The sequence below is a fragment of the Drosophila elegans genome, unplaced genomic scaffold (assembly GCF_018152505.1).
Source record: "Drosophila elegans isolate 14027-0461.03 unplaced genomic scaffold, ASM1815250v1 contig_814, whole genome shotgun sequence".
Classification (NCBI taxonomy): Eukaryota; Metazoa; Arthropoda; class Insecta; order Diptera; family Drosophilidae; genus Drosophila; species Drosophila elegans.
In genome coordinates this window covers 13,048,823-13,066,334 of record NW_024546167.1, presented here as the reverse complement: position 1 = coordinate 13,066,334, position 17,512 = coordinate 13,048,823, and the positions used below count along the sequence as shown (strand labels likewise).

The window sequence follows — 17,512 nt, the reverse complement described above, 5'->3', positions numbered from 1 at the left end:
ATTTCACATGTTTAATTTTGGAACGAAAACGGAATTCATGCTGAACGCGTCCAGTGACTTTAAAACTATCGATGACTCCTCCGTTTTATCGTTCATACCACTTGCGCCAGCTGATTGATGAAAACAAAGACGAAGAAGAAGCAGACGCAGACCAACACGTGCGATTGTTTATTGTGAAATGGAACCGGGTATTTGCTATATAAAACCAGAGTATGTACCCTTATTTCGTTATTATTGGTATGTAAACTTATTTTATATATCCTGCAGATATCTGGTGACTGAGCCCAATAGTAGCAGTGATGCATTTAACACCGAAAACGGCGAGACCAACAAAAGAAAACGCGAGGATGGCGAATCTGAAGCCGGCGGAAAAAAGAAATGGGACAAAAAGGAGCGCAAGCGTGGACAGAACAAGGTAAGTTAATAATATTTGCTATTTTGACATATTAATAATAAGTTTTAACCCACAGAATCGACCAGTTTTCAAGGACGAACGCTATTCGCATCTGTGTCACTCGCTGATCGATGGAACCGGTGGAGAACCGTGTTCCCTGGCCAACTGTCGCTATGTTCACGATCTGGATGCTTTTCTGGCCGCCAAGGGCGAGGATCTGGGTGCCGAGTGCTATGTGTACACCACCAAGGGATATTGTGCCCGCGGAGTGAGTTGTCGGTTCGCCAAGGCGCACACGGATGACCAGGGCAGGAACCTCAAAAGGGAGGACTACGACGAGAAGGCTCCTCCAACCACATTCAATGGCGTTAGTTCAGGTAAGATACCCAAAGAACTATGCCTATGATAAGCATCTCTAACTTAATGCATTATTTGTTTCTTAGAACTTCAGGTGCGCCTGCGAAAGCATGAATATGATTTTAGTCGCAGCAAGGAGCTCATTAAAATGGCAGAGAAGCTACGAGATGCTCGAAAGCAAAAAGAGCAAAAGGAGAAGGACGCAAAACAGGAGGAGAAGCAACCTAATGAGACCAGCGATAAAATGGAGACGGAACAACAGACGGATACGGATTCCAAGGAACCTGTCGCACAGGATGGCCCAATAGTAGCAAGTGAAACACCCACTGGATGTGCAATTGATGATTCACCAGTCGGCAGAGATGCTAATCAAAAGCCAGCCGTTGATTTTCGCGAGAAACTCGTGCTGTCACCGCTGACCACGTTGGGCAACTTGCCCTTCCGGCGGATCTGCAAGGAGTTCGGTGCGGATATCACCTGTGGCGAGATGGCCTGTGCCCAGCCCCTGCTGAAGGGCATGGGTCAGGAGTGGGCTCTGACCAAGCGCCACCAGAGCGAGGATGTCTTCGGTGTGCAGCTGTGCGGAAATAATCCCAATATGATTAACCAGGCGGCGCAGGTTATTCACGAGACGGCCCAGGTCGATTTCATCGATCTCAATATCGGTTGCCCCATAGATCTGATCTACCAGCAGGGCGGAGGCAGCGCCCTGATGCGACGAACCAACATCTTGGAGCTGACCGTGCGCAGCTGTGCTGCGTTATCCGATCGCCTGCCGTTCACCGTGAAGATGCGCACCGGCATCTATGCGGACAAGAGTGTGGCGCACGAGCTCCTGCCACTTGTCGAGGAATGGGGCGCCTCGGCGGTGACCCTGCACGGGCGGTCCAGGGAGCAGCGCTACACCAAGCACGCCAATTGGTCCTACATCGAGGAGTGTGCCGCCAAGGCCAAGCGGATGCCGGTGATCGGAAACGGGGATATTCTCAGCTACGAGGACTATGTGGAGCGAAGAACGCTGGCACCTCACGTCAGCTCCGTGATGATTGGACGCGGAGCGCTAATAAAACCCTGGATATTCCAGGAGATCAAGGAGAAGCAGGCCTGGTCTCCTTCTTCGGCACAGCGCTATGAGATGTTGCAAAAGTTCTGCAACTATGGCCTGGAACACTGGGGCTCGGACACCAAGGGTGTGGAGACCACGCGACGCTTCCTCCTCGAGTGGCAGTCCTTCCTGTACCGCTACATACCCGAAGCCCTGCAGACGGCTCCCCCTCAAAAGATCAACGCTCGGCCGCAGAAATACCGGGGACGCGACGAAATGGAAACCCTCCTGAGTTCCGGCAACTCCGCGGACTGGGTGAAGCTCAGCGAATCGTTGCTGGGTCCGGTGCCAGATGGCTTCAGCTTTGTGCCCAAACACAAGGCGAACGCCTTTTAAAATCCTATTGTACATAATCATTATGTATGTTTTAAAACTATGATGAAATTAAAAACATCAATATTGTTAAGAATCCTTAAAATATTAAAATTTATGAAAAATACTATGCGACATTTAAGTCACACTTTTTAAACTTATAAATTGTTTGCTTGCCTTATCTGCAAATAGTGAACTTTAAAAAACTGTCAAGGTGTTTAATATTAAAAAGGGATTACAAGAAACATTGTACGATTTAAAGCGTCAGGTCCAATTCGACGACGTAAACGGGAAAGAGGCTTATAATGGTAGATTTTGAGACGTAGCTAATAAGAAAAACTTTAAAATATATTTTCAAGTTGGGCCGAAATCCCGGTGGTACTGCAATACCGGGCCAACCCGTGACAGAGGTGGAGCAAGCCCCTAGCACTCCGTTTGATTCCAAAAATCAGTTTAACATTTGTTGTCCTCCAATGGAGGAACTATCAGATGTTAAGCTGATAAGAACAGATACTACACTTTGATCTTAGCCATAAGGCCGAGAAGCGATAACTTAATTAGCCCTAATCAAAGCACTTCATTCAAATGCAGCTAGAACTGTTTGGGAATTATTTGGTAAAATTGGCTACAGCTTCTACCAACTTTTATGTGCATACTTTAAGGGGCAGGACGAAAAGGGAATTCTTATTTCTTATTAAAAAATAGAAAGTTTCTTTATTGATAAACTACACAAATTACAAAAATCACTTCAAGTAGCTGAGCGCCTCCTCCACATCGGCCTTGGAACCCAGGAAGATGGGACTACGTTCGTGAATCTTCTGGGGCACAATGTCCAAAATGCTGATTTTTCCATCGCTGGCCAATCCGCCAGCCTGGATCATCAGATAGGCCATCGGATTGCACTCGTAGAGCAGGCGAAGTTTGCCATTTGGAGCGGACTTGGTGGCCGGGTAGATGAAGATACCGCCGTACTTGATGGTGCGATGGACATCGGCGACCATGGAACCCACGTACCGGGCTCCGTACGGTTTGCCCTTGCTGGGATCCTTCTTGGCCGCAATGTAGTTGAACACGCCCGCCTCCCAGTCGCTGGCATAGCCCTCGTTGATCGAGTAGATTTTGCCCTTCTCCGGCACCCGCATATTGGGATCGGTCAGGATGAACTCTCCGATGGCCGGATCGTAGGTGAAGCCATTTACTCCGGATCCCAGGCCCAAGACAATCGCCGTCGCCGAGCCGTAGAGCGCATATCCGGCGGCCACCAGTTGATTACCCGGCTGCAGTGCATCCTCGACGGTGGGCGGACCATCGCTCTTCTTGCGATATATGGCGAAGATCGAACCGATCGACACCAGACAGTCTATGTTGGAGGATCCGTCCAGCGGATCGAAAGACACAATGTATTTGCCCTGAAAATGAAAACCATATTAAGAACTGTTTAAAATATACGTTATACAAATCGTTTTCTGAATTAATATAATCTTTTAAAATATGTGTATAAGTTAGAATAATACTATCGATACTTTAAACAAAAGCATCATTATTATTTTGTCGATTATAATTTATGTATGTAAATTTTACCTGTTTCTCCACTTCCACCTCGATCACTTTCTCGTTCTCCTCGGAAACCATCAGGCAGGTTGTGTAGGAGGACTTCAGCATGTTGATGAACAGTTCGTTGGAGAGCACATCCAGTTTCTTCACTTCCTCACCCTGGACATTCACGTCACCGGCGATTCCATGGAGCTTGGCGATTCCTGCCTTCCGGACTGCCGAGGCAGTCGCCTTGATCGCCGTCTGGATGCAGTTGAGCAGCTGGGACAGATCTCCGGTGGCGTTCCTAAACTTACGCTGCTCCTGCAACACGAAACGCGTCAGCGTCATCGCATTCGAGTCAAAAGCTGGCCCCTGCTGGCTCATTTTGGCTATTAGAAAATTTATAATGAAAAAAATTAAATGGGGGTTATCTTCGGCAATATACGGACTAGTATTAACATATGAATTAGGAATAAATTAAAAAGAAACGAATATATTTAACATAGTTTATGTGAACTATAACTTCCTTATCAATTTTTTTGTAAAATTTACAAAGTTCAAAAGTTTACATAAACGTTCATAAATATTATTATGTACAGAAAAGGATTTTAGAAGGAATTAAAACAAAAGGAATTGTGCGATGCAGCTATGGGTATAATTTTGGGCTTAGCAACAGGTTATAAATATTTCTGGGCAGAGAAACAAGTTCGGGCGCATTGCAAATTGGGGAAGGTGCAGGCGGGTTTTATATAGTGTGGAAAAATTGGAAAAATTAATATTATAAACGAAAGGAGCCAGGCAACATTTAAGGAGCAGGAAGCAGAAGGCAACTTCACTTACAATCACCGTTACTGGCCGCCATTATTGGTTATATTGTATGTACGCTTTCTAAATGATGCGGTTCCTGTGGGGATCCATCAAAATAAAAACAATTACCAATTATATAGTGGCAAGGGTCTGTGTGTCTTCCTATGGGAAGGTCAAATGGGTGACCCTCTGCCGACCACTATCTCTACTGGTTTTTTTTTTTTTTTTTTGGGGGGCTTGTTGCATAAAAAATCACTATCAAAAACTTGTCACTCTGGGTATGCGTGTTTGTTTTTTTGTGTGGTTGTGTGGTTTTTCGTTGTTGTTTTGTTTTTGACTAGCTGATAACCTGTTTGTTCTACAAATGTATCATGGAAAAATATATAGAACCGGAACCGCAAAATAATATTTCTGCCGGTCGATTTTATACATGGACACGTGCCCCCTTATTTATTTTTGGAACGTCTCCGAGTAGCGACCGATTAGCTGAATATATATACCAACGCATAGAGTATAAGCAAACACAGAGTATCTATAGAGAAATATCTTGTAGTTCATCTAGTATATCAAACAGAATTAAATGACTTTCAGACTTGTCCTTAACACTACTATGACCCTCAACATTTGTGGAGCTTCAAAGAACTCAAGAGCTACCGCAATGCACTTTCACTTACAACAAAACGGGGAAAGACTGGCAAACAAAACAACGATCCGCGGTCGACGGATGAACTAAAGAGACTGTTGGCTTTAGTCCACATCCACGGCCACGACGACAGCGGAAAAAAGGCAGCGAAACGTCACTGTTTGCCACGCCCTTTCACAGAGTATATACACTTTGTCGATCAGGCTAGCAGTTCACCCTACCACCCAAACATTACTAAGCTTTTTAATCCTGTTCACATTAACATTAAAGGAACAAAATGTGAAATCTTATTCCTTCACTACATACAAACATAAATGATAATATAAATATAACTTACGAGTAAATAAGTCTAAATATTTCAGTTCTAATAACGCTCCATAAAAGTTGTTTTTTCGCTTTACCAAAAAATGGTAGGGTATTCGAAACTCGGTCACTTTGTTTCTCATACTTTTTGTTTTGTTTTCAACGACTGATAGCATGTAAATAACATACATACATACAGAAAAAGTATATAGAAGAGAGTGTCGAAGTAAAAGAGAGTGCAAATGGGGAGCATAAACTGCAGACATATGGTTTGAAAAAATGAAGAGGGAGTCAAAAAAAAACTAAATTAAGAGAGTAAGCAGTTGGGAGCATACCATTTTGTTTTGTGTAAAATGAGATAAGCATAGTCAATTACAAAAAAAAAATATGTTCACTAAAATCCGTTTTCTAAAATTTAAGTATATGTTCTTAATGTTTTTAAAATGCCTTTAAAGAGATAAAGATAAATATGTGTTGTTGTTTTCCTTTAGTACAATATGTGTTACAGTTTAATAGAGCCCTCGAGTCTAAAAATTAAATGGATCTACGGTACTAAGTGGAAAGTGTGATTTTTATTACCAACACATTCTAATCGAGGGAGGCTCGCCTCCAGCAGTTTGTTTTCTATTGACCCTATCAATTATAAGATAAGCCGTAAAGTAATACCTATTAAAGTATGTATTCATTCGTTTAGAAAACACCAAAGGCCGAATGGACTATGCCTTGTCATTGCGTCGACCTCAGATTGTATTTTATTTGATGGCAATCTCCCGACTTTTAGTTAATTTTCGTCCGATTAGAGTGTGTCTACCAATTTGAGCATAAAACAAATCACACAAACAAATTCATACATATTTTATAGAAGTATATATTTATAAGATTGTAATTACATTGTTATTAATTTCAAAACAGATTTGGGAAAAGTTTTTGCACTTTGTTTCCATTACGTCAATAAACGATTTTACAGTGGGGAATGTAGTGATAGGTAAACCTGAAATAAGATTAATAAAATTATTATAAATTAACGGCATAACAAACAGAACTAAAGTTAACAATATGGTGTAAGTTAAAGATTATTGAATGAAAGATGTATTTAAGGAGGTTTTTGTATCTAAGGATGAATGATTTCTAACAATTTTAGTAAGAATTTAAATTTGATTGTTTTATGAAATTGAATTTCATATATTTCATACCTTCAAGTAGTAAGTTTTTTAAGTTGGCATTCCTGTTAACACATAATTACCAATCAATTTGTAACATTTAACTCCCACACTTGACAATGAGTTTCTCACTAAAATGGCTGGCTGAAAACCCGCAATTATTTTTCCATTGTTAAGTGCATTTCCATCCGCATCCACATCCACATCTACATCCACATCCACCCCAATTCAATCCAATCTTTTCCCAATTCCGCCCACTCACGGGCACTTGGACATGCGCAGAGGGCGTGGCAGTCAGTCAAACGTCAACCCCATGCTGAAATGCCCCTGATGTTTAACCATATTAGTTGCTACTTTATGCTCTCAATTGGATTTGATTGCCCAGCAAGGATGGAAGAATTCCCCCAACCAGCTAACACTTTTCGGGTATTGACATAATTCTGCTCGGTTCTGTTTATTGTAAGCACTATGTTCTGGATAAGAAATCGAGCGGGTAGGGTACTAAAATATCTTAAAATGGAAGTTCTCGAATACAATCACTAAATTTGATTAGATTTTAGATTTGATACATGACTAGAATGCAGCTCGTTAGTATTTACACAGTTTTTCGTTTCAATTTTAAAATTTGGGGAAATACAACTACAATTTTATCAAACTTTTGTTTTAAGACTATGTAAAATTTGTCTTTTCAGATTAAAGTACATTTTAAAGAATCAAGATGGATGGTCTCAGTTAAAAACAAATATCATACAAAGGTTGTGCTTAATTACACATTAAAGAGAGCATATTTTAAAGAGTTATTAAACTATGTAACTATGTAAAAGTATAATAAACAAGTTTTATACGAATAACTAAATGTAATCACTTTAAATTGCCACTATCGCTTGTATTTCCCCAATTAAAATACCGAAATCTTTACTAATTTAAGATCAAGGCTCTAGTCCCGATAGAACCATCTATGTTAACTGGTAGAGTTTGGCATCGCCCACGATGTCCACATCGCTGGAGTTGTCCTCATCGGCGCTATCCGCCTCCAGATCGGAGTAGTCGTCCGTGGAGTATCCTTGCTGCATGAGGCACATCTGCAGCTGCTGCTGCTCACTTGTGGGCTGAGTGGGCGTGCCCCCGGATCCGGATACGGAGCTGAGCTTGGCGTGCTTGGAGTCGACGGAGGAGGAGGTGGCCTCGCCCGGCTGCTTGCCCAGTTCGCTGCGTGAGAAGTCAACGGGCTCTGCGGCATGGAAGAGTCAAAGAAATTTCCACAACATTTAGAACTAATTTGATTTGTGGAGAAACTTGAGCAAAACTTTTTGCAACTCAAAGAAGGCAGCTAAAAGTCAAAAGGTCTAATTGAAAGTCGAAAAGTTCCACAAAGAAACTACTCACACTTGTCTGTTTAACTATTTTGAAGTGACTTAGGTTTTAGAGCTTTCTCAACTAATTTGAAAGTCGCAGACAAATTCTGTTCAAGATTCTTTAAATGAATTTGATTTCTTACTTAAATGGAAGCTTATTAAAAGAAACAGGTCTTACAAATTAAATAATCAACTAAAAACTAAGTACTACAGCATGTTGTGCATAAATATTTTAATGATTAAATGTGGTCAAATAATATTTTTCTCACTGCTAGAAAAAACTTAAGCTTCTTAAGTTTCTTCTTATTTTATATAAGTAAACGAAAAATTATTAAAAGGTAAGGAAAACTTATAAATATTTTCCCATCTATCTCTCGTAAGCTAGTTTTTATGTATCAGGCCAATGAAATAGATTTTTATTTATGTTGTCTTTTCATGAAAGGACTACAACTTTGGTATATATTTTTTAAGTTAGCAGGAACAGATTACGGCTTTTAGTTTCTATCCTGTAACTAAAGTTTAAATTCTTTTGATCCCATTCCGCAAATAAACACTTACTGAATTAACTTTGGTCACTAAATAGACTCACCATTGGTATTGTCACGCCGGCGCAGCTGCTTTTTGTGCTTCATGCGTCGGTTCTGGAACCAGGTCTTCACCTGGGTTTCGCTGAGTCCCAGTGCCGTGGCCAGTTCCACTCGCTCTGGTGTGGAGAGGTATCGCTGCCCCTCGAATCGCTTTTCCAGGCCGGACAATTGCGGATCGCTGAACACCGTACGGGCCTTCCTTCGGCGACAGTGACGCAGGGCATTCACGCCCATTCCCAATCCGAGGGCCAGTTCCGGAACACAACCAGGTGCCCCAAAGAAGGGCGCTCCCCCGAAAAGGCTGGCTAAAAGGTCAGATGCCGAAATTCGTTAACTTTGTTATAGTTTACAGAAATGGAAACTTTCGGTGTTGATTGCCATTTACACCGACCCTAAATTTTATTTAGTTTCCTTTTAAAATATGGCATGCAGTCAAAAACCTTATGCCTTGCTCCTTTGGGCATAAAACACAAACAAATTTTAAGGAAACAAATTAAAATATAAATTTCTGCCTTTAGGAATCCCTATTTTAAACTAAACATTACTTTTAAGTCAATTTTTAAGTCAATTTTGATAGATCAAATTGTTATTATCGTTTGATTTCAAATAAAATTTGAACAGATAATAATTATCACGCATACGCCACGTAGTCCATGTGCATTTATTTTATAAATTCAATGAGTAAGCTTAGGATGTTAAGGCTTTCTATTTGCATGTTGATCGATCCTTTACTTTACTAGCAAAATTATAAACTCTTAATTATGCAATCTATGAACTTGGTAGGCAGAAAATTTTAACATGGTAGGAACATAATTTTATCTTATCATAATACCAAAACAGCACGCACCTTGTGATAGAAAATAGGGATCCACGGACTTGTAAGTGCCCGACGACGGAGACAGATAGCCGAGGGTCATTTGGAGAAAGCCGTGGTCGGTGTACGGCGCATTTGGGTATAAGACTCCATTGGATCCACCAGTTCCTGCATTCAGTGGCGGCGGAGGAGGTGGCTGAGGCGCTGGCACTGGCGGATGCTGCCCTGCCGCAGATCCCAATTGCTGAGAATTCTGATCACCGCTGTAGTGGGAAGCTCCCGGACGTGAATGGTGACTAGAACTAGAAATCGATGGGCATCGAATTTGATTTTTATTTAAGGAAATGTTTGTTTATGATTTTGTACTACTAGAAAATGCTACATCTTTGAAAACCTAACATTTTTATCAGTAATTGACTGTTCAGTCTTGGCTTTGTTGAAGTTTCTATGAACTTTAAAATTATAGCAACAAATTCTGGCACTTGTTGGACTAAAAATCTTAAATATAAAAGGTTTTTATATAATATATTATACAACTATTGACACACACAAAAAAAATATTGTCTTAAAAACTAAACTATTGTTATATGAATTTTAAACTAGCGGATATGAAAAATTTCTCAATAAGGTGAGCATTAAATTAATACCACGAAAGTATTAAAATAAAACTGATGCTGTTAAAAAATAAAGCATTAGACTTGAGTTTAAGATTATTCTGTATAGAAATGAAACTAAAAAAAAAAAATAATACTTGTACTTTACCGCTGTTGCACGTTCATTAACAATTCAACACAATTTGTGTATAATTTTAATTTCCATTTATTTCTCGGTTACGTCACTTAATTGCTTAGGTGAGAATTGTGGATTTAATTTTAGATAAATATTTATATACTGTGGTCTAAATTGGGGCAATAATATATCACTATTTATGTGTTAATGCATTTTGCAAACAAAGTATTATAGCAACCAACCGTTGGGTGTTGTGCAAGGACTTGGCATAATCCTCGCTGCCATATCCCGACGCTGCCTGATTGCCGCGCGTTGTTGCCGCCGCGGATGCGGATGCGGATGCCGGCGGATGTGATTGCGGCGGATGATGCGAATGATGCGACGGATGTTTCTGTGAATTATTGTCGTGGTGGGCAAAGCTGCTCCTGGCACTTTTCATCGCGTTTTTGCTGCTCTTTTGCACTGGATAGTTACTGGTATTAGCGGTTATACCAGTGTTGGCATTATTGTTATTATTAATATTGCTGGCACTATTTAAATTTTGAAACAATATATGCTCGATGGAGAACGGCGTTTTTGTGGTCAGCATTGTGGTGGCACCACTGGCCATCGCCATCGCCGCCTTGCTGTGCGTGGGCGTGGTGGCATGAGCATGTGCGTCCGCAGGACTCAAGCTGGCCTCATTAAGCATTGCCATTTGGCTGGTTGCGACGGATGGGGCGTAGGTGGCGTTTGGAGGATATATGCCAGGATATATATGTAGTATATGCGTTTGCGTATGTCCTTGAGCGCCGCGCGCGCGTTTATGTTGTTTGCTCGTTGACGGTCGCGTTGAGTTTGCGGCAATCACCGCACATCAACCAGCAAATTGCTCTAAACGAGCTGCCAGCAGACATGTGCGAGCGAGCCAGCGCTATGGTCCTGCATCCTGGCAGCACGAACAAAAAAAAAAAAGAAGACTGAAACCCCTTCCCAATATGCGCCACCCCCTCTTCAATCCAGTTGCAGTTGGCTGCCGTTTTGCGGTGCCCGCTTAGAGCAGCAATTCGGGGGAATCCCCGGCCGTGTTTTATATATGTAGAACACACCCCCTGGATTTGCATGCGCATACGGTTGTCCTGCTTTCTCGCTTAATTTTAGCAGTCCCCCCTCACCACCCCTCTACACCACACAGTATATTTCTCTGCTGGCATCCGCTGGACCTCCGATTATCCGAATCCCGAAGTCCCCCCCCCAAACAAAAAAAAACCTTAGTTTAATTGACCCCTGTTAACCGCAAATAAGTTGCACAACTATGCGTCCTTGCTCTGCCGCCATTTTGTTGGGCCATCGCATTGCCACCCATTTTGGGCGCCCTCTTATCATAATTAACGTGTCATGGCCGCCATTGTTGTCTGTCTGGCTGATGATGTGCATGCATTAAATGCCACAATTATTATAATTGAATTAAACAATCGATTCTGCCGCTGCTGCGACAGGATAATTGCTAGGTGGAGCCAAACGCAACTGTACCTCCCGTTGGGTTTGGGTTGACATATTCTCCCGCTTCTCGCATTGATATATCATTTCCCCGCGCTGCGGGTAATTCAATCAGTGTCCAACATAGCAGTACACCACCCACAGAAGAGGACCCACCACCCCCCACCATTACCACCCCCCCCGAAAAGAGGGCGTGAGTCCTTCGCTTTTAACCACCAATCAGCGTGGAGCTTGCCAAGGGGTTGCTTTCGCCAGTATATTTGTCCTTTTTCGTCCCGTTTCAACGAGAAGAGGGGAATGCCTAACTAGAGAGCAGGAAGGCAGACAATAACGGGACATCAGTGAGCGAGAAAGAGCATGACGAGGATGCGACCATAAAGCAAGACAAATTTGCTCGTTTTATTAATAAAATAAGTCACGCAAACTAAGTCGAACATCATTATTAGGTTAAAGCCCTAAAACGGGCGCATTAGGATGGCGTTCAAGCGATCGAAGGAGAAGGTGGTGGGGGGTGGGGCATGCTGCTCCTGGAGTCAAAATGTCTCTGCCTTCTAATGAATTTAAATCACTTATATTTTTTGAGACTTAATTACTGGTAACTGGGTGCTTGGCTTTGTTAATACTAATTTTAGTCATTCTAAAATACAACATTCCTATGTTTTAGAATAAAGTATTATTTGTTTTATTTTTAAATGTGAAATTTCCTTAAAAAAGAGGTTTAAAAATAGGTACTTAAAATATTTCTAAAATTAAAGGATATGCCTAAGCACGAAAAAAAAAAGGTTTTTTTTAATTTTTTATATTTTTGAATTTTAAAAGTTTTACATACTCACAGGTTTCGAAAAGAAACAGGCTCATAGTGGGAATGTTTTCTTAATATTGAGCACTTTGCTTGCTAAGGAAAAATTAGAAGAAATCATATGTATATATACATAATATATATATACATAATTCAGATATTAAGTAGTAACAAAAAATTATTTATCTTATTTTGAGTTTTAGGTTTAAGGGGCTCGAAAAATCGTCCTTAGAAATTTTGTGCTTTGGTGCTGGCTCATAAATGATCCGGACAAAGGATGGACAAGTGGAGTCTGTCAACTGGCGCACTTAGCAACAGAGATGAACACTCCTTAGCTCATCTCACCTGGCTGAAAGCACTTAAATTGCTGCTCCACCTCCACAGGCCCATCCTATTCACCTGGGCTTCAGTGCGTTGTCATCCATTGTTAGTCCGCTGACATGAACGTGCCAAAGGGCGTTTGTAAAAAACATAGGAATATAATTTTTTTTTTAACTTTTTTTTAATGTCTGTGTGTTTGTCTTTTCTGGAATGTTTATTGATTTTTCTCTTAACACGAAAAGATATTCCCATGGCCAAGTCTGCCAGCCGATCATATTTTTGAGCCATCATTTAGTCTACTTAATTTCCATTGTTGCACGTGTCCCGTCATTTGGACTAAGCCTAATTTTTATAATAATAAAAATGCGACTATGTCCTGGGCATCGAATTGCCAGCCACTTTGCGGTTGAGTCCTCAGGAGGGTGCGCTTCCTTGGGGCAATTACAGCATTTTGTGTCAGTTTGCCTGGCAAATCCTTTTGTATTGTCGACATCGAAGTCTTCTCCTTGCTGTTGTTTTTTTCTTTTTTGTGTTAGCATAATTCCCTGAAATCAAAGCTGAAGTGTGTCACCGATCGGGTTACATAAGCCATAGGTCGTGCCTGTTTGTTGGAATAGGGGGTGAAATGTCGGCGGCGCATCTCGTCAGATCCTTTCTCCGCATTTAAGTTTGATTCTCGGTAAATTAACTTTTGATACAAGCAACACAAACTTGTACATCCTTGCGGGTCCTTTGTCCTTGGGAGCAGGGTTCAGAGCAGGAGCTCAAGTGGCTACATCCTCAGCGAGTGGCACTTCCTTTACATAGGTCCTTTTTCTTATGGTAAACCATCAATTCAATGCAAATAGTTTCTTTAAAGAATATGAAATATTACATCTTTTAGGATCTACCGATTTATAGGAGGTCATTCCAGTCCATTCTTAGGACGTTTTATGGGTTTTAGGGGCAGAAAACAAGCTTCTTTTTTATTTTAAAATTTTTATAACAAATAATAAACCAATTTCGAATGTCGTAATTTTGAATTAATAAATTTTGAAATGACCGCAACATAAGAAGATCTTTCAAGACCTTCAAATAAGATGAGATCATAGCCGCAGATTTATCTCAAATTTAAGAAGTACATTTGTCGAAGATGTTGTGTAATGAACCAAGAAAACTATAAACAAAATTAAGAAAAAACAAGATTTAGCTTAGGCTTTAAATGGGTAAACAGAAAATATTTACTTAATTTGTGTCCGGTTCTTTCTTAAACCATTTTTTATTTAACTGTTCTTTCCCAAAACACCCCTTTTTTGAACTCCCAATAAAATGGCTATTCGGCTGCATTTAAATAACAAATATGTTCGAAAATTGTGGCGTTCCGCCCATCCATAAGTGCCATATCCGGAAAGGTTGGGCACCAACAACTCCCCATTTTGTAGCGCTTGGTTGTTCAGTAAATTTTACGATAATTACGCGGGATAAATTCAATTAAGTAGCACACTACATGGCCGTAAAGGCCAACAACTGTATCAAAATAACAGCGATGCTGCCCCCGTCGCCTGATAAAATCAAAAAATGCCAGCAAATTACAAACTGCCCTTCGACAAATCATCGTGTGCACATATTTCGATGTAATTTAATATGTGGCACGCGTTTGGAAAACTTTTGCCTTGCCAGTTTGCACTCTCGTAGCTTGGCACGTATTTTCCTTTTTCATTTTTTTTTTTGCTTTGAATTTTTCGCTGTTTGTTGGCCTGTTGGCTGGGAAAGGACTTGAAGGACTTGTGACTCCGGGTTCATCTACAATTGTTGCCAATGAGAGCAATTGTGTGCCGCAAGGGGTGAAGGAATGGCGCACAAGTGGAGGGAGGTGCCGGGATAATTGCATTTGTTAGTGCTCTAATTGTCTGGGCGGCGGACTAATTCGAGGACGAGGGGCAGGACGAAAAGGTTACTGGGCCTAGGATCACAACAAGAGACTTTTAATAAGCAACCGACCGCCCCAAAGACCGAGCGTTAACAAAAACCAGCCACTGGGAATTCGAATACCCTCGAGGGAGGAATTAGTGGGTGTTCTAACGATCCTAACTCACTGATTTCGATATTTTACCCGTTTCAGAACCTACAATTATTGCCCAAATAGTAATAATGCATTTGACAAATGGAAAGTAATGAGGTGCTTAAATATTTCAAAGTAAATGACGGGTGAACAAAGGCGAAAATTTATGAGATACGAAAATAACATAACTCTGGTCAATAATTATATTCAATTATATTCAAGTGCTGTGAAAGTATGCTTCTAAAAAGCACCTCACAACAAAATCCCAGATCAGCCACAGTTCGATTTTATATTTTTTACTCAGTTACGGTTTTTAAACATTCTTTAGTTAAACTTTCAAAATTTGTTGAACAAAAAATTTGGGATATTTTTTGTTACAAATATAGATTTAAATGATTATTTAAATGATTTGGTACCATAAATACAGAGTTACAAAATTGTAATAATATTTTTTAGGCTTGCCTTATCAATGGGAGTGATTTATTATCGCCTGCTCTAATCTGCCAGCATCTTTTGTAGGGAAAATATATTTCGACCGTGCCCAAGAGCGAGAAGCTGAAGAGGAGAAGTCATCTGATGATTTGGCCCCGTGGAGAGGCTTGTTATGTTTATTCTAAAATAATTGCCAGCACGTGCCCTATCAGCGTCAATCAACCCAAACAGACAGCCAGAGCAGAGCAAAAAATAAAAAATAAGAAGTAAAACATCAGAGGCGAGGAAGGCATTCCATGTGCAAAACGTTTTCGCACTTATGCACATCATTTAGTGCGTTCACCGCTGTGAGCCCGCATCGAAGGATGTGTTGTGTGTGTCCTTTGGTGGTGGCTGTGCATCCGCGTTAAGTAGCCGGCTAACAACAACTGATGCGGCGATAAGACATCCCATATCGCTACCCTCTCAACCCGTCACACTTCTGACCTGCTGCGCGTCTCTATGGAAATTTAATCAAATTGGTTTTCTCACGTGCTCTTTTCTGCTGCCGCCCAGCAGGTTCAAAAAACGAAAGCAAAGGACAAAGCTTATGGCTAATAAAATTAAGGACTTGTCATTTAACTATGGGTGGTACAACTCCTCCTCTGTGAACATATTTTTAGTCGACGATGGGCGAAAGAAAAGATCAGCGGGAATTTGCTGGCTTTTGTTCATATTATAATCAGTTGATTGTATAAAAGCTAATAAATGCTCCATGCTTTGTTAAATAAATATTTATTAAACTTATAGACCCTAGAAAATAAAAGGGTTTTAGGTGGCGCCATCTACCGAAAACTTACATTTATGCTTCTAAAAAAAGGTTTATTTGGAAGATTTGTGTAAGAGTCAATTATTTTAATCGAATAAACATATATAAAAGAAATATATATTATACATAATTATAGGGTCGGAAACGCTGCCTATAATTTAAATTACACAAAACCACAAAAAAAAATCTACAATAAACTGAAACGAGCTGTGGTCAAATTAAAACGATAATATACAAACCGCAAACAATAAAAATGTCTGTAAATAATATTTATATTATTGTTTTATTTAAATCCGTTTAAATAGTATGTATTATAGTATGTAAAGATAATCCTAACTATCACCTCCTATCGCTTTTTCTGATAATTTTAATTACGCATAACCACAAATCAGAAAAAAGCACATTAACCAAAACAAACTGCGGTCAAGTTAAAACGATAATATACCGATTGCAAACAACAAAATTATTTGTATTTAATATTCTTGTTTTATTTAAATGCGTTATAGTAGTATGTTGTTGTTTTATTCATGTCGTTATGTTATGGCTTATAAAAATGTTAATGTAAATTGTGAACTCATCGCACGACTTTTCATCTTATGCTCTTTTTTTTATGTTCCATTTCATTTTAATGGTTGATTGATCTTTGCTCTATTAAATATACGTTTTTTATGCAGTTTGTAAGTATTTATTTGTATATAAATGGATTTGCTTGTAATTGCTGTCGCAAGCGTTGCCTAATTGTTTTTCTTCTCCTTTGCCATTTTGTTGGTTCAGTCATTATGAAATACAATTGTTTATAACTATGTTGGGGTTTTCTTTTGTTTTTATCAAAATATATCAAATGCTAACTTATGTTTTAAAGCTTTCTATTTAGTTATTGTATTACAATTCTGTTAATCTCCCGTTAATGCTTCCATTTCGTAGCATCTGTTGTCCTTCGTCATTAAAAATTTTGATAAGTTTGAATATAAACGTTTTGGCAGCTGCTCTGGAGTAATTTAAAAGATTGATTATTTTCTGATTAATTTTTCCAACTAATGTTTTCTTTTTTATAGTATCAAATTTATCTATTAGTCAAATCTAAGCACTAGCCACACGTAAAAATTCTTTATTTAGTTATGCACCAAACGTGCCATTTATTGGTCATAATGGTAGTGTATTGTAAGAATATTCTTGCTGTGTACGCGCTTAATGACTTCCAAGTTCATTTATTTATCAAATAAAATTTCAAATCTACTACATTTTTTAAGAGGAAAAGGAAAATCATAACTATTTCGACCAAATTAAAGTTGTATTTGCCCTTAAATATGGTTACAAATTCATTCAGCACTTTTCCAGCCATATATGTCTAGATTTCAGGAATATATATCCGCCTGGATTTCATTATGCTTTCTGAAATATACAAAATGATCCAAATTTCATCGATTCAAACCTATTGAATTACTTTCAATAATAAAGGTAAGCTTTAGTACATGCGTTTCAGCCCTAAATAGTAGATAACCGTTCTGTTCACTGCATTTTAATATATAA

General features: G+C 39.7%; 3 protein-coding genes and 1 non-coding gene across 5 annotated transcripts; 1 reads left to right on the top strand and 3 right to left on the bottom strand.

Annotated features, from left to right (window-relative positions):
* The first annotated feature begins 101 nt into the window (after nucleotides 1-101).
* Nucleotides 102-2,314, top strand: LOC108138994 (tRNA-dihydrouridine(47) synthase [NAD(P)(+)]-like). The gene is made up of 4 exons (XM_017261583.2): nucleotides 102-210; nucleotides 268-415; nucleotides 471-771; nucleotides 838-2,314. The coding sequence occupies exons 1-4, from the start codon at nucleotides 179-181 to the stop codon at nucleotides 2,190-2,192; spliced, it is 1,836 nt and encodes a 611-aa protein (XP_017117072.1). The 5' UTR covers nucleotides 102-178; the 3' UTR covers nucleotides 2,193-2,314.
* Nucleotides 2,315-2,522: 208 nt separating this feature from the next.
* LOC121467900 lies at nucleotides 2,523-2,718 on the bottom strand. The gene has a single exon (XR_005977925.1). It is a non-coding gene; the product is annotated as a U2 spliceosomal RNA (small nuclear RNA).
* A 137-nt stretch (nucleotides 2,719-2,855) lies between these two features.
* LOC108139073 (fructose-1,6-bisphosphatase 1) lies at nucleotides 2,856-5,254 on the bottom strand. Of its 2 annotated transcripts, XM_017261696.2 has the most exons (4): nucleotides 5,186-5,254; nucleotides 4,545-4,608; nucleotides 3,750-4,093; nucleotides 2,856-3,577 (listed from the first exon to the last, which is right to left on the bottom strand). In XM_017261696.2, the coding sequence occupies exons 2-4, from the start codon at nucleotides 4,564-4,566 to the stop codon at nucleotides 2,912-2,914; spliced, it is 1,032 nt and encodes a 343-aa protein (XP_017117185.1). In that variant the 5' UTR covers nucleotides 4,567-4,608; nucleotides 5,186-5,254; the 3' UTR covers nucleotides 2,856-2,911. The 2 variants fall into 2 exon arrangements, with proteins under 2 accessions (XP_017117185.1, XP_017117186.1); XM_017261697.2 differs by lacking the exon at nucleotides 4,545-4,608 and having other exon boundaries at nucleotides 5,186-5,253.
* A 1,790-nt stretch (nucleotides 5,255-7,044) lies between these two features.
* Nucleotides 7,045-10,925, bottom strand: LOC108138659 (brain-specific homeobox protein). The gene is made up of 4 exons (XM_017260999.1): nucleotides 10,345-10,925; nucleotides 9,407-9,675; nucleotides 8,562-8,864; nucleotides 7,045-7,848 (listed from the first exon to the last, which is right to left on the bottom strand). The coding sequence occupies exons 1-4, from the start codon at nucleotides 10,797-10,799 to the stop codon at nucleotides 7,574-7,576; spliced, it is 1,302 nt and encodes a 433-aa protein (XP_017116488.1). The 5' UTR covers nucleotides 10,800-10,925; the 3' UTR covers nucleotides 7,045-7,573.
* Between the last annotated feature and the right edge of the window lie 6,587 nt (nucleotides 10,926-17,512).